The 16,937-nt window shown below is 33.6% G+C and overlaps 1 protein-coding gene and 1 long non-coding RNA gene across 2 annotated transcripts; one reads left to right on the forward strand and one right to left on the reverse strand.

Moving 5' to 3' along the window:
• Nucleotides 1-5,621: 5,621 nt before the first annotated feature.
• Nucleotides 5,622-8,797, reverse strand: LOC136271501 (uncharacterized). Its single transcript, XR_010709382.1, has 4 exons — nt 8,706-8,797; nt 6,960-7,147; nt 5,899-6,009; nt 5,622-5,787 (listed from the first exon to the last, which is right to left on the reverse strand). It is a non-coding gene; the product is annotated as an uncharacterized lncRNA (long non-coding RNA).
• A 1,026-nt stretch (nt 8,798-9,823) lies between these two features.
• LOC117691286 (E3 ubiquitin-protein ligase TRIM71) lies at nt 9,824-16,826 on the forward strand. The gene is made up of 2 exons (XM_066071924.1): nt 9,824-9,932; nt 13,961-16,826. The coding sequence occupies exon 2, from the start codon at nt 13,998-14,000 to the stop codon at nt 15,666-15,668; it is 1,671 nt and encodes a 556-aa protein (XP_065927996.1). The 5' UTR covers nt 9,824-9,932; nt 13,961-13,997; the 3' UTR covers nt 15,669-16,826.
• Nucleotides 16,827-16,937: the final 111 nt, after the last annotated feature.

Below are 16,937 nucleotides of genomic sequence, written 5' to 3' on the forward strand. Positions count from 1 at the left end.
ATCAATAACATCACTTAAGTAGATTGTGTTTACAAGTGCAAAAGTTGTCATTTTTTCCTTGATGTTTTGCCTTTGTAAGTATAGAGCGCAGGTATACTCAAGTATGATTTTAAAATTCGACACTAAATATATTCCCTGCTACACAATGCGTATAAAGAAACTATTTATTCAATCTTAGTCTGTCCAATGTTAACTCTTGGTACAAAAGCGTAGTCTATTTTAGTAAGAAAATTAACATTTCACACTCTATATGTAATAAGTACAAAACAACATGTTTTAAACAACAAGTTAAGAGAATTTTAAGAAAACATTTTTTAAATTACTGGACATTGAAACGTGAAGAGGGCTTAAACTCTGGAAAACTTGATACTTATTTTTGGTATAAAGAAATTTGTACAATGGAATCATATATGTTTATCCAATCTTATAAAATAAGAAAAACACTTTGTAGATTCAAAATAAGTGCACACGACTTACGAGTTGAAAGAGGTATATATGAATTTGCAAAAAATAATACTGGTCAAAGAATTGCTTTAGAAAGAAACAAAAGGACATGTTTATTATGTAACAAAAAGTGTGTAAAAGATGAATGTCACTTTCTTACTGAATGTCTACTATATAAAGAAGACAGAAATTCATTTTTCCATTATGTCTAAATAATTTAATTCTGGTTGTAACGCGGCATTTGATTGGATAGGAAAAAATAGTAAAATTTGTATAACCTGGTTTTCACGTCACAAGACACACCACAATGCACCAACGTCAAAAACGTACTAATCTGCTTGACGTTACATTTGAATTTGGAACAGATTAATATCATTTTTAAAAGTAAAACGGACTCAATTTGTACAGCAAATCACAGAAAATTAATCCGCTTAGCGGATTATAAAGTGTAAATTGACCCAACCTAAGTTATACTCGTTTAACTTGGGTAGACATTGAGTTTATTTCTTAAAGGGGCATGGTCACGATTTTGGTCAAATGTTATTTTTCTGTTTTTATTATTTACAACGCTTTATGAATGCATTTTTAATGATCAAATGAAATCTGGGTGCCTATCGATGAATTTTAAGCAAGATACAGGGCTCACAATTCTTCGTCATGTAAACAAGGCTCGTGCCCTGTTTTTGTTTACATACGAGGGTTGTTCGGAAATTATTGAGACATTTTCTCTTATTCTTTTAGTGAAAAATATAAACCTTTGAAATTTCACCAAAACGTAAATCAGGATAGAGATTATCAATGTGAAAAGTTTCTTGTCCATGGCATGAATAGATCATTCCTGGTAAGCTGACAACGTGCCTTCGTCCGGTAACCCGGCACAACCGCAAACTTTTCGCAACGTCATTTTAACGCTTCTTATTGCTCTTGTGTTTTAAACACCTTACAAACGAACGGAAATAAGAATTATTCTTTATTTCTCATCTTTTGTTTTCATTTCAAGATGTCATCATTTACATATTCTGTAATTCTTGTTATTTTTAAGGGATAAATCGAGTTATTTTTCCCGAAAGTCTAATTATTGTGAATGTCTCTTTCAGTCATATTTTAAAATATATTTTAGAACTGTTTACAACAGTAAGTGTGTCAAAAGTACTTGATAATTAATCCCTTTGGCATAATTCTGGTTAAACAATCGGTGAAAAAATATGAACTGAAGCTCTATACCTTGTCTTGTCATCGTATAGTTTTTCGAAGCAATTGCTTGGCCTCAAAATGTCTTCTTCTGAGATTTCCACTAGTTTGACGGTTTTCAATGCGCCGCCTTGACGTCAAAATTCAATGTAAAGTCGTTGTCAGATTTCTTTTGTTTGGTAAATATATGTGTACCATATCCGTATTTCAATTCGAACATCAATGAAACTTAATCAAAAGTTAGTCGCAAAGAATAGCAAAATGAACATATTTAATTTGATTTCTTTTATCATTAACTGTAATTCTACAGACTCTTATAAAGTAGATGTTTAAGTTGTTAAATCTCCGAGTTCATGGCTGCGCTGGGTACCCCGACCACTGATTTGTTTATCTACCGTCGTAAACAAAATATTATACATTCTTTAAATATTACTTTGTTTTATTAGTTGTTGGCGTTTCTTCGGTGTCTATGCCAATTTTCACCAAAATTCGTCAATTAGAAAAGAAAATATTCGAGTTGTCTCAATAATTTCCGAACAACCCTCGTAGGTTCAATATACCTGTAAAAAATCTTTTTCAAGATGATTTGTCTATATTCTTATTCTTTTTAAGCATAAATAAACAGTTACTAACGATTAACACATTCATTTTAGGTCTAAAACTGGAATTTCTACTTCAACGTTCAAAGTGTAAATAAAAGCTTTGTTTACATAGCGAGAAATTGTAAGCTCTGTAACTTGCTTATAACTCAAGAAATGCCACGCAAAGTTTGGTTGCCTATTAAAAATGCCTTCATGCAGCATTATAAACATCAAAATCGAAAAAATAATTTTTGACCAAAATCGTGACCATGCCCCTTTAATTACTCAACAAAAACTTTATACTTTTAACAAAGAAAGACAAATTTATCTGATTAATGTCCAATGAATGCCAAACAATACTTACAAAGTTAAGTGGGTTTCTGATTAATGCTTTCAAAAAAAGACAGGCTACATTAAGATCTAAATGAGCCGGTGAAATACTTTTACAAATCATGGTACTATCTTTATATTTGTATAAACTACTTTTTGACTACACATAATATGCATTTTGTTAATATGTTTTGACATACTGATGTACATTTGCCCGACTGTTACAAATACATGTATGTGACTTTTTTTTATATGTAGAATCTCTCTTTTAGGCATTTCTGTCTAATATCTGTAATCTTGTATGCCCTCTGGGCCCAAAATTGGAAATAAACTATTATCATATTATTATTATTATTATTATTATTATCATTTTATAATATTTTGTTTTATCTTTGACTGAAATGTCACACTTTCATTGGTTTAAACATAGCACGTGATTGCCTCATATACCTCTATATTTGTTCGGTGACAAAATAATAATAGGCAATATGGCCGTCATTGGCCGACGCTTTGCTTACTCATTTAGACATTTCATAGAATTTAATACATAAACCGCATGCCGTAAGTTTTTAATTTATATGGAGTAGTTGCCCTTTGAAATTCTTTAAAATTAGAGTAGTTGCCCTTAGAATATTGACGTCACAGTGTTTTGTCTGGAGGAAAACAAAATGGCAGCGTCGAAATTTCCTAAAATCTCTGCAGAGGAAAGGGAGAAAACATTTAAAATTGAATAGCAACAAAACATTGTAAGTAAACATGGGTGAAGCAAAGATTTTTAAAGAGTATTTGAAAGGTGAGATTGAAAATTTTTAAGAGTTTAAATGAGTTAAATTGGACGAGATGTTAGACATCTTGTACGTGGCTTTGCGTAGATCATCGCTATTTGTGAATTAACATGTCGCTTGATAGTCCTCGGGAAAACGAAACACTTATTAGGTTAGTTACTGACTCACTACGGAAATATATTGGGTTTACCAATCTCATAGACGACTCGGCTTCGCCTCGCCATCTATGAGATTGATCAACCCAATATATCCGCGAAGCGGATCATAAAAAAGCGTAAATTTCTCAAACCTAGTTTACTAGTATTCGAGCACAACTTGGGTAGACATTGAGTTTATTCCTTATAATTAAATTATTTGTAACTTACTGTACAAGTTGAGAGCGTTTAATTTTAAAAAGGTCAAGCGGATTAGTACGTGTTTGACGTTGGTGCATTGTTACGTGTCTTGTGAGGTGCAAACATGGGGTGCTTGCCAATTAACCGGCTTCACCGGATTTGCCAGTGTTGCCTTTGTCGCTGATTGCTGGAACGCGCGTCGCCGGCGTGCGATTGTGGCAACGCAATGTACCGTTGCCGACTAGGAAACAATATGGTGTCGAGGTTATTGTATTCTACAAATTCAGTATTCCAAGATGTCCTACTACATTGAAATATATTAAAACTGCAATTAGCCAAAATTTCTGGATCAAATTTTATTTAAAGTTTCAGATTTATTAATAACTACAGGTAAAGTCTTCTTTGACACTGATTCAAGAATTGACACAGATGGCAGAGTTTGACACTGGGTATTTTAAAAGGTATAAATGCCGTTTTTAACGGCAATCTGCGATGTTGAAAACCAGACCCAAATTTTGTCAGCATGACTAGATATATGAAAAAAAAGTTTCTAAAATTTTTGCAATTTTTTAGATATATATTAACGAGGTACTATACTCTGTCCCGAATTTTTGCTTCCACCACTTTTTGCTTAATATTTCAATAATAGTAAATATTTTTGTGCTCAAACTACGTGCACGTTCATCCACTAATATGAAAAATGATTGTCCAGATTATCTGTTTTGAAACGCCACTCTACCGCTTCAGGTTTCAATATAAATCCCAAAATTGAAAGCCTACGGATATTTGGCATTGTAGCAGCCATTAATAAGTCCGGATGATAACGTTAAAAAATTGCGCGAGGTGTCCCATGTACTTCCGAATGGAGAAAAGATGTAAACATTTCCCAATATAAATCTCCGTAAGAAATTTGTTTTCGTTCCTGTGAAATTTTATGAGTGAAAAGGGATAATTGTTCAATAAAGATATCTTGGATATATTCACTTTCATCGATTTCAATTGTATTTCTTTCACAGGTATGTGTATTTTTATTAAAAATCATCAAATATTGATGGAAGCAATAACTTGAGACAGACTATAGTCATAATTGAAAGATGAATAACGGCGACTCAGCTACATCTTTGCATTTTATTAACGTTTGAGGTGGATTTGCGCATGTGCGCGCGAGTAGTAACTAAGAAAAACAGCCTGCAGAACGAGGTAATATGACAGGTTTGTTTACAGTTGTTTAAAATCTTATAAACAGGTTTGTGGGTTTTTTAACAGAAAAAACTAGATGCTGTCATACGCATGTATGCTTTTTCATATAATACTATTTCATAGCGTTCTTAAGAAATTGATTTTATTATAACTTCTGCGATAACTTTACAATTGTAGAATGCAGGATAAGAACCCACGAGTTCTAGAAATATTGTTTTAAGACTTAAATAACCAATTTGTTTTCGTAACATATTCCTGTTTTAAGTTTACAGTAATAAAATACTACTCATACTTTAACTCTATTTTTTATTGCATTCATACATGTAAGCAGTGAAAAGTTAAGTTTACTTAAGCATAAGCCAGCATGAATAATTTTTGGAAGACAATTCTTTCGTGGACCACGTCGATATCCATGTCTCCGACTTTGACCAGACGGAGGCCATGTTTTTCGATCTTCTCCTTCCGCTTTTCGTAGACCAAGCCCACGCCGTATCCCTCGCCGTATGGACCAGAGAGGCTCATGGGAAGACAGGAAAACAAGCTTGCATTGGCAATGTCGTTATCGTTCAGCTTTGCGGAGTACGATGAAATTGGCGGATCGTAGGCGGCTCCGAATCCGTCGGATTTCAAAACACAGCGGACTTCCGTCAAAATTCCGTCTACTGCATATGCGTCATGAAGGACATCGTTTAAAATTACAAAATCGAAATTTTCCTTCCAGTCTTTGGGAAGCAGTTCTCCCGGCACACACAGGAAGTTGACATTACACAGCACTTCCTTTTTTCAGCTGCGTGTTGGCTTCGTCGATGGATTTCCTGTCCGGGTCAATGCCATACACGGTGCTGTTTGGATAACGCTTGGCGATCATAAGTGTGTACCTTCCGTATCCACAGCCAAGGTCGAGCAGCTTGAAGTAGGAACCTGTACACATACATGTATACTTTTTTAAATTCAGTTTTTGGGTCAACAGTTAAATAAATTCATTACAATGCTTGATTTCTGAGACTAGTATATACTTTATAATCAACATACTTGGTTTAAGGTCAAGCACCGGTAAAAGTTTTTCTTTGATCCAGATCTGAATGTCCTCTGGTTTGTGGTATCCGCGCCACTACTCTAAGAAAGGGCCGTAGTAGCCTCAACCTGTAAACAAACATAGAATATTACCGTATATCAGGTTTTTTTCCGCGTGTATCCAATTTCCTCTTTGTTTGCGACGATTTCCGAATCGCAGAATATAAATCAGAGTAAATTTGATACAAAGTTTTGTTTTTGTAATAGATTTTTCTCTTCCCTGATTAAGTAAATAGGTAAGTAAAAGTTCGGTGAACTATGTTCAGTTAGTTTAGTCGAGGTACAAATTGCGAGATTGGAGGACAAGCGCCAGATTTGTAAGCCTCGTTGTTTTTTAATAATTCATTGACAAGCTAATGAAAACTTTCCTTGTGTAAACCGATATCTAATTATATATGAGCTACTGGTATGTGTAACGGTACATGATCTATTTATTCATGAATGTTTGCGTTTATGAGATTAATTATCGGTCATTATTTTACATTCAGGAAATCGTGTAAATGGTTTCATTGTCCGAATTTTTCATTACAAAGATGAACAATTTAAATACTTTTCCCCTCTTACCTCACAGGTTTAAACAATCGTGAATTATATTTTCTACGTGACTTTGAAATAGTGAAAATTTGATTCGCGTAAATTTTATATACCGTTCTAGGCTCTGATTCGCGGAAAAAACATGACGCGGGAAAAAACCTGATGTACGGTATTACAGTGATGCATGTATCGATTTCATTGGAAGAATACGATAGAGCTGTTAGGTTTCTGTGTTTTGCTAGTCTTGAGGTGCTTTTCTGAACTCTGGTCATTCATTACTGTTCAGGGATTTGGTCCATTTCAAGTAAATTTTGCAGCTGCAGAAATTTTGGAATATATCTTTTAAAAAAGGGTTACATGGGTTTTTCTTTTAAAATTCTTTTACCATTTCTTAATTTTCTTCACTTTTTATAGCAGAGACAATAAGATGATTTGACATTTCAATAATGTGAGGTGTGAGTTTCTACATTTTATAAACGCCTGACCTCTTGGTGCATTATTAGGGAGAACTGCCTCCAGTTTTGGTAACATGGCGCCCAGAAAGGGGAGGACCGTGGCGCTATATCCATGTGTCTTTAGCTCAGACTCTGGATAATCCAGGGAGAATCTGTCGTCTGCGTGTGACGTCACGATTCCCGAGGCCACCATACTGTTCAGCCATTCCTGAATGTACCTGAATGGAGATAGCAAGATAATGTGTCATTTCAAAATATTGGTAGAATTCATTTACTCTTGCACTTTGATTAAATTAAACCTATTTTAACAGGACCTTTTACTTTGGACAGTATATGACAATTTTAATTTGATGAAGGCGGGGTCTACTCATCGTTAACTGTTCAGTCATGACTGATAGACAGGAATACATTCAACGCAATGACACTTGTCCGACTTAATGCTGGGATTTTTTTTCAGTTTAAGCGGCGTCAATTTCACACAAGAGAGCAGATCTAGATTTTGGCAAAGAAAAACTTTTGGATTTATACAGTCTATAAATATAAATGAGCTTCTGTTAGCGAATTAGAATAAAGGAATGTAAAACCAGAACTTTCACAGCATAGGTATATGTATTTCAAATCACGTAGATCATTCTTTTGTTGTTGGAAATCATAATTTTGAATATATGTTCATATATATGAAAATGAAATTTGATTGTATCGTTATCTCAAGAATATGACCGTAATAATTAAAGATCATCTTCTTTAACAGAAAAATGTAATAGATTCATGTATATGTAATATTTTTTGATCTATTTTTTGACTAGAATTTGTTAGGCGTAATACTTGCTTCAGTATAGAGCTAATAACATGTATCTCAAAGACCTCTAATAATATTATAATAATGAAATAATACATTTTTCATCCCATGTTTTCGGAATAATTGCTACTTCTTTTTTAAATAAAGTCCTGTAACTGCAATGTTCGACATGCTTATATATTCATCGGTTTCAATTTGTCAAGTAATAAATATCTACAGTATTAAAAGCTATAATTATAGCTAGATGCGATTCAACTCGGTTAAATTCCAGAATACACAACAAGCATTAAAACGTTAATTGATAGAAGAAAATCACAAAGTCACACTAGCATGTATGTACAAATAACCTTATAATCAGACACTTGAATATCTGTATGATATGGTCGAACAAAGTCTACCACATTCACATAATTATTTCCTACACAATAATAACATGCTTCACATATACTAATTACTAAAACAGTTGCATATTGTAACAAATTTTTACTATCATCAGTTAAGTTATAAAAATAAGAATAAACAGCTCTATGATCATTTATTTAGTAAAGGATTTCCGTGTAGTTTTGGCCAGTAATTCGGTCATCGAAATCTACAAGCATTTTAAAGAAAAATTGACCATTACATGTAAGTGGTATTTTTTTTTCTTTGTAAACATGTATTTGTGCTCCCTTTTTAAGTCACTCTGTATCACAGATTATTTTTCTCAATAGTTTTAATATGTTTTACGGTGCTACCGTTGTAGCGAGCGCAGCAATGTTTACACATACCTTGCATCATTGTCATGTTCTTTAGTTATCAACTATTAAAAACAATTGAGAGACAGACAGTTAGACAGATAGACAGACAGAGGAGAGAAGGAGGGAGAAAGACAGACAGACAGAGAACAGACGGAGATAGATAGAGAGAGAGAGAGAAAAAAAGAGAGAGAGAGAATACCATATGATTTTTAAGTTTAAAAAATCTTACTAAATACATACTGTAGATTTGCTTCCACATAAAACCGTTCTTTACTTTTGGAGAGAATTGATCAGTCTGTCATAAAGTAATTTGTGTTTGATTTGGTCAAAACTGTTAACGATAAATACAGTATTATTATTTTTTTTTGTTCCTTGTTGTTATCTGAATTTTTTTTTTCTGATTCATATATTTTTAATTACTTATTTTTGCATTCTAATTAAATACGTTGTATCCGTGCCCCCGGTCTCTGTTTGTAGGTGTGTAATTTCCTATTTTTCTAATTTAATGGTTTGGCAATATGCAATATCTGTATAGATTTTTTAACTGTTTATTTTTTCTCTTGGTTATTTTTTATTTAGTTCAAACTAACCTATTGTTTTTATCTTCCCTACTTATATTTACTTAATTAGCTTAAAATTGGATCGATATGACAGTAAAGTATTAAAGTTTGGCTCCTGCTAGTACATATTTAATCTCTCTATCACCCCCTCCCTCCCAAAAAAAATAAAAAATAAAAAAAATGAATGAAAACATTATCTGAAGCAGTAATCGCAGTCTATACTTAAATTGCTGGTACACGCATTACAGATGTTTGATCCACCTCTAATTTATCGCAGGAAAGATAGTACGTGACAACTGTGACGTCATCCATGACCATTTTTGTCTTTGTTTACGTGACTCGACTAAATACAAAGATATGGAAACAAGTAACAAATCTACATGTATTGGGTTTCGCAAAAGCTTGTGCAGTACTCAGAACGTGTCTTCAAATCTCAAAACACCGAAAATTAAGAGTTAAATGTCGGCCATTTTTGGCACAGCACCACCGGTGAAAACATTAGAGAGAATTATGGGACGTAGACAAAAAATTCGTATGATGAATCTATAGGTTTAGCTCGTTCTCTTTCCCGCGCACACTGGTTCTTAGAGCTCGCTTCGCTTGCTATTATATACAGACAAAAATAAAACAAAAACAAAAACAAAATAAAAACAAAACTTCAGCACCTCAACTGAAATAAACTTTGAACGTTTTTCATTTTTGTGCTTATTACTTAATCAAAAGTGAAATCTTTCCTTCTATGATAATTAATTTAGTTAATTAGAATAAAATATTAAAGAAAACATTCAAATTATCCATCAGGTAAAAGGCAGGCGTACTGATTTTCAACCTTGTTTTCCCCGCCAGGCGTGTTTTAGGCCTAGCATAACACCGAGAAATAGCAGCCTCGCCATGTTTGATTGTAATGGTTTGTAGTTTGTTTATGAATATTTTTTATAAGGACAATGTTATCAATATTAATTAATACCGTAATCAGTTGTACACTGGATATCATGCACGTTATTTCACTTTATCACTGCGAGTCACGAAACAGACTAGACCAGTGTCCGGGGGGAGGGGGTCACAGAGATATCCAATGCTAATGAGGGGAGAAGGGGGTGTTGCTAAAACGCGGAACGGAAAGCGGAAAGGAAAGCGGAAAGGAATGGGATACGGAAAATTTTGTGTAATGTTATTTGCTCGATAGATGTGTCAAACAAGCTGTGAACGGTATACTTAACGTAAGTTTTTAATATCGTTAAAACTGTTATTTATATTCAATTTTATTTATTGAGAAAATGTATGACTTTCTCTCAATTAAAATTACATGCTTTGACCACTAGTCCCGGGTTATCAAACTAAACAACATATCCAGCGCTCTATTTAGATTCAGTTGCAGGACTTACAATCACTTTGGAAAACGGAAAGAAACTATCACACTAGGAATAAGTAATCTGTTTTCGATTAAGTGAGACAAAAAGGTTAGCAAGCAGATGTTGCAGCAAAACCCCTTGACAATGATGGTGGATGTTGTTCGTCGGTCACGTTTTTGATATCAGTATCTATTAATGATTTTTTGAAATAGTATGGATCACTAAAAATTCAATGTTTAAATTGTTTAAAACAAGTTTAAAATCCCAAGCAAGGTTCGAAGTCATGAAAAACACAACAAAACACTCAATTACCTGCCCTACACTATTATTCCAACAATGTTACAAATGGAAAATAATTAATAAGTTATTTTAATACCTTATTTAATCACAATGTGTTTTTATTTCATTTTTCCGTTTCCTACTTTTTAAATCAAACTAAATGCAATGATATAGTTGATAGACATTCGTTAGAATGATATCAAATAGTTAAGCTACCTTTTGATATTAATCATTCATAAAATATGAATAAAAGATACAAAGTACATATTTGTGTCTAATCTATACAATATTTTTCGGGCTCAACATAAGATATTATTCAAATAAAAATTGCCAAAAACAGGGTTTGGACTCCCAACAAAACAGAATCATCCCCATTGAAAGTTTAAGGATCTGTGTATATGAGATGGGTAATGTATGTTCGTTCGCCCTAAAATGTGTTCGCCCTTGACGCCTTTCGCCTTAGAGTTTCCTTTTGCCTTAGTTTCCCTTTGTCCTAGGTCCGTACGCCCTCGATTTAGTTCGCTGTAGGCCTGTTCGCCCTATTTTAATACAGGATTATATTAATAATATAATAGTATATTTTTGTGTTCTGAGCATTTTTTACATTGTGAAGAAATATATATAATTATACAAATCAGCACAATTATAGCACGATAATATAAACATTAAACCAATTACGTTTTAAAGTTTTTGAAGAAATGAAATCATAAAATGTAAGAAAAGGTTATTGGAACAAGTGGAAGTAACTAAAAGCAAGTTTATAATTAAAAAGTAGAATGTAATTTATCATTTGAAAAGTTTAAAAAGTTTAAAGAGTTAGTGAAATAAAACTTCTTATAGTACCTGAAACGTTCCACTTTCCAATTTTTCCATGTGTTCATTTTGCGCTTACTGTGCGCTCACTGTGCGTTCAATGTGCATTCACGCGCTCTCTGCTCCGCTTCATTGGCGCTCACTGTTCACAATATGCTCACTGTGCTCTCACCGTTCGTTTAGCATTTACTTATCGCTCAGTCAGAAAATATAATACTTATTTTTGGGTCCGTTTACCAGACCCATTCCCGATCGAAAAATCGTTTCCCAATTTAAGACCTTAATTTCCTAATCAGGTGTCCATAATTTAGACTGATAACAATACGCAACCTCGGAAATCCTGGCCAGGGTTGATTACGTGTCGTTCCTCTCTCCATCACCTGGGGTCCATTCAAACGTTGATGCTCTTATTGAAGCACGCAAGTTGATTGGTGGCTCATATAGCATCCCGAGTACATTGGTCTAATGAACAAGTCGTTTTTATGCGCTCGTTTGTTATAGGATTCATTGAAACTACTGGATTTTGTGATTATGCATAACTTTGCATACTGAATTAGTTATCTGTTTACTTTTATTGACAGACTAATTGGGTAAATGAGTTGCAAGGCATTGTAGGCTACTAAGTTTCAGTGAATACAAAGCGTATTGAAAATATAATTATACATGTTCTATTTTGAATTGTTCTTTGGAGACTCATTTTCAAATGTTTTCAGATAAATGATCGAAAATTATGTCTAAGCAACCATTTCTGTGCTCACATTTTAAAAAGATATTGCTTACCAGCCCTTATATCAACCTATTTTAATACCCCATTGTCCAAGTTCAAAAGAGAAATATGTCTTATCGCTTATTATCCCCTCACGCAGCTTGTTGCGAAGGGGATATCGCATCACTACCGTGCGTGTGTGTGTTCGTATGTATGTATGTATGTCTGTCTGTATGTATGTATGTATGTTTGTGTGTGCACTACATTTCAATTTTCTAGTAAATAAAAAAAAACTTCCAATAGAATTTCCTCAACCTTTGCACAAATATGCCTCAATGTAAAAGATTAAAACAAATGCAATTTCATATTAATTGGTCAAATTTTTATGCAAAAACTAAGATAATGATTATGACAAAAATCGTTCAAAACTAAAAATATTTATCATAGATTGCACACTTTTGTAAAATAACAAATAAAAAAATGCATGTGCCTTTCTTAACCATTAATACTATTACGAATTATTATTTAATTAAATCAATGTCATAATCAACTTTGTATACGAGTTATCAATTGAAATTTCTGAGTAAGAGTTATCAATCACCCAGAGCAAAAATAGTGTGGCAAAACAACGTTACGGTGAGTTAAAATAGCTTAATGTGTGTTTGAATGTTTGTTATTATCCCCTCGCGCAACTTGTTGCGAAGGGGATATAGCATCGCTGCTGTGCGTGTATGTTTGAAGCAAGTTTAAAGAAAAACCATTGCACGGATATTTATCAAACTTCGTAAAAGTATTAGTCATGGTAAAAGAATAAAGCATGATAATTTTCAAGTCAATTAGTTGAGTACTTTTTAATATATCGTAAAAATAACACAGTTTTATACAGAAATTTTATGTACGACTTGACAATAACTACTTCCGCTTCACTTCTGTGAAACCAAAGTGAAAGTAAGCAGTTCAAATCTTTGGATTTAGATCTAGTACAGGTAAAGAAACAGTAGTTTTTGTAGTAATGGAGGATTAGTAGAATGTGATCTCCTCGTGTACATAACTATATATTCCTAAATAATGCATTCCTCACACAATAACTCATGTCGCGAAGGGATGCTCCGCTTAGCGATGCCCTTGTTAAATTAAAAGCAGTGACTACCTTTTTAACGGGATATCCCTGGTTTGAGACAACATTAATAGAATGGGCTTGGAAATTTTCTTCAGGGAAAATCCTCAGAATGCTTAGCGTACAACAGAAAAAAAATTTCTGGCACTAGTATTCGTTATATTTCCAATGCCATTTCAAAAGCGATGTTCATTCACTGCTACATGTGTAAATGTTATGCAGACAATGACGATTTTATGAAGATAGAAAATTAATACCCTAGCCCACTGAAATTCAATAAAATACAGTTTCACAAGACGAAGAAATTGAGCTAAATAAAGACGAAAATCAAACAAAGTCTCAACTTTTGACTCTAACAGATGAAAATATTTCAAATTTACCCGTAGATTTACTTCAATATCGTGGAGTCGAGAAAAAGAAATTGCTACAACTGCTAAAAAAATCTGTTTGTACTTTTATGCGTATAATTGTCAGTCTTTTGTTACCGATCAATATTTTAAAAAAAATTAAAAATTAAAACTACAGTATGTTTAAAAATGAGCATAGAACAAAGTCTATGGTACATAATCTATCCAAATTGTACAAATTTTCCGAAATTAAGAATTAGTAAAACAAGCTTGCCAATTATCTTATTATATGTGTTTACAACTGTACTTTTGTTTTTACAGAAATCCTTTAAAAATTCATCAACTGAAGGTATAAACCATGGACCCCCGCACTTGGGCCCAGGATGTGTTACGTTGTCAGCTCTGTGAGACTCCTGTCCCCCCGTTATACTGTGACATTTGTCACATACATCTGTGTAAAACCTGTGTGGGGGAACATCTCTTAGATGAATCTAAAGAACACAAAGTGGTGCCATTTAAAAAGCGGGGACTTAATCCTAAATGTTCAAAACATTCCACACAATTATGTGACCTTTATTGTGAACAATGTAACATTCCTATTTGTGTGGAGTGTGTTTCCTCTGATGAACATCTAGGACACAAGCTAGTTGGTATTTTAAAAATATTAGATACCAATAGGGAAGCCTTAAAAAAAGATCTACAAGAATTAGAAAATACCATTTATCCTAACTACAAAGAGATTGCATTTAATATCCCAGTTCAGAAGGCTGATCTGATTGAAAACTCCAAGAAATTGACATCAGTTCTAGACAAACATGGAGAAGACTTGCACAGAGAAATAGACATCGCCATTCAAAAACTGAAATCTGATGTGGATGAAATGGAATCCAAACACTTGGTTGTTCTTGATAAGCAGGATAATGAAATCAAACGCAGTATTTCTGAAATTGAACAGAGCATTGATGATTTGAAGAAATTACTGAACTCCAATGATGTCAGCCTTATCACTGCCTACAAATCTAAGAATGCTGAATTCAGAAGATTGCCGCCTAAACTCACAGTTTCCTTACCAAGATTTACCCCTCCGAAGATTAACAAAGAACATGTTTATCAGCAGATAGGCTCTCTGTCAGCGTTATCGATCAAGACAGAAGAACATGGCTACACAATGGATTCTCCTGGTGCGGAGTCCCCTCCCCAGGACAGATCGCTCATTGCTATACCACAAATCATCACAGAAATAAACACAGAGTATGGAGAATCTAATAAATTATACAGTGTGTCCTGTCTGAGTGATGATAAAGTATGGACAAATGGCCAGGACAACATGATGAAACTCTATAACCTCCATGGTAAACTAAAGAAGTCAATCCAAACCAAGTCAGGGAAGAGACCATGGGACATATCAGTGACACAGAGTGGTGAACTAGTTTATACTGATGCTAATGATAGAACTGTGAACATAGTGATGAATACACAGATACAGACTGTGATCAGACCATGGGGGTGGAGGCCTATTTATGTCTGCTGTACCTCCACTGGTGACCTCCTGGTTGTCATGATCACTGATGATAGAAAACAAGCAAAAGTCATGCGTTACTCTGGCTCCACAGAGAAACAAACGATTCAATACAATGACAAAGGACAACCTCTTTATTCATCTGAACTTAATGCTAAATGCATCACCGAGAATAAGAACCTAGATATCTGTGTAGCTGACTCTGAAGCAGGTGCGGTAGTGGTGGTCAATCAGGCCGGAAAACACCGGTTTACCTTCACTGGTCCTCCCTCTACTACCAAGGAATCATTTATTCCAGCCGGCATCACTACAGACTGCCAGAGTCGGATCCTGACAACAGACCATAGAAACCACCTTATCCACATCCTGGATCAAGACGGACAGTTTATCCGCTACATTGACAACTGTCATTTACAGTATCCAACAGGTTTATGTGTGGACACCAGAGACAACCTCTTTGTGGCTGAATTTAAATCTAGTAAAGTGAAGAAAATCCAATACAGTATGTAAACAAACTGTAATCATAATAGCGCATGACATTGTGTAATTTAGTGTACATTTACAAAGCAAATATCAAATATCAAAGTGAAATATTTACATTTGAAAATATGTTTCCTTAAATGAACTTACAGAATAGCGAAAACATTTGAACAATAAAATGCTGTTTTTGGTGATTTATGGGGCGATATGAAGGTGGCGATATTGCAGGAAAAAAAGTTAGTGGGTTATGTAATTTTTTTGCCGCAATGATCGTTATCTTCATAACCCGCATGAATCGACAAAGAAAGCATTTTATTTTACATATTTATATCTTTCTTTAACAAATTGATCGTGATTATTTCGTGCAGATTACGATTTTTCTTGGGTGGCTGTAGGTTTCGACCAATCGATTAACGGGGCCTGTATATTTCAATGCTGCAGTTTCTATATAGCTATGACTTAACTAGTGTTTCATAAGAAATAGTGGCGATCATACTCGGTAGATGTACCTGTAAATATTCAATTTTGTGTGATCTTTCTCATGATGTCATAATGATCATAGATTAGCACGCGCTTCTTGCTTGTTGTTTGGATTATTGTAAACTTAAAATCTCGATAATATATTATCAGTTCTTAATGGTTTGCCTTTTTCAAATGTAATTATAAGTAATAAACAGCAATGTGAACTTTTAAACTTGTTGTTTATTTCTTTATAAATTGATTCTGTTTAAGGAGGCTAGATGGTCAGCAAGTCAACCATCAGATCTTCTCTAAATTTTTAGATATGATTTGTTTGGTCATAAACTATCATCTAGTAAAGAAAAAGTCCAAATATTTTTGATTTAAAATTTGAATATTTTGATGTATCCTTATACAAAACTCTTCTTCCTGTAGGAGATTGATATTACATAAAGATGGCCAACCCCATCCAGCCCTCTTAAATGATATTTTATTAATAGTTAATGCATCAACAAACTGTATATAAATATGACTTTTATATATATCAAATAATCCCAAACTGTGTTTATATTTATATATTAAGTGTTATCATGGTAAATATGCTTCATTAAACTGTGGCGACGGTGTATATTTTATGTATAAATAATATTATTTCTTACTATCAGTATCTATATATTTTACATGTAAATAAAGTGGTTAGGTGTACTTGTTAATAAATGTAAATGATCAGTATGTTGTTGCTTATTAATTTGTTTCTTATATTATCAGAAATGCTATTGACATTGCAAACATTTCTTATTCTTTGGTTGATAGTCATGTAGCTACAGGTCGGTAGCCTGC

Source organism: Magallana gigas, chromosome 9 (genome assembly GCF_963853765.1).
Source record: "Magallana gigas chromosome 9, xbMagGiga1.1, whole genome shotgun sequence".
In the NCBI taxonomy this organism is placed as follows: Eukaryota; Metazoa; Mollusca; class Bivalvia; order Ostreida; family Ostreidae; genus Magallana; species Magallana gigas.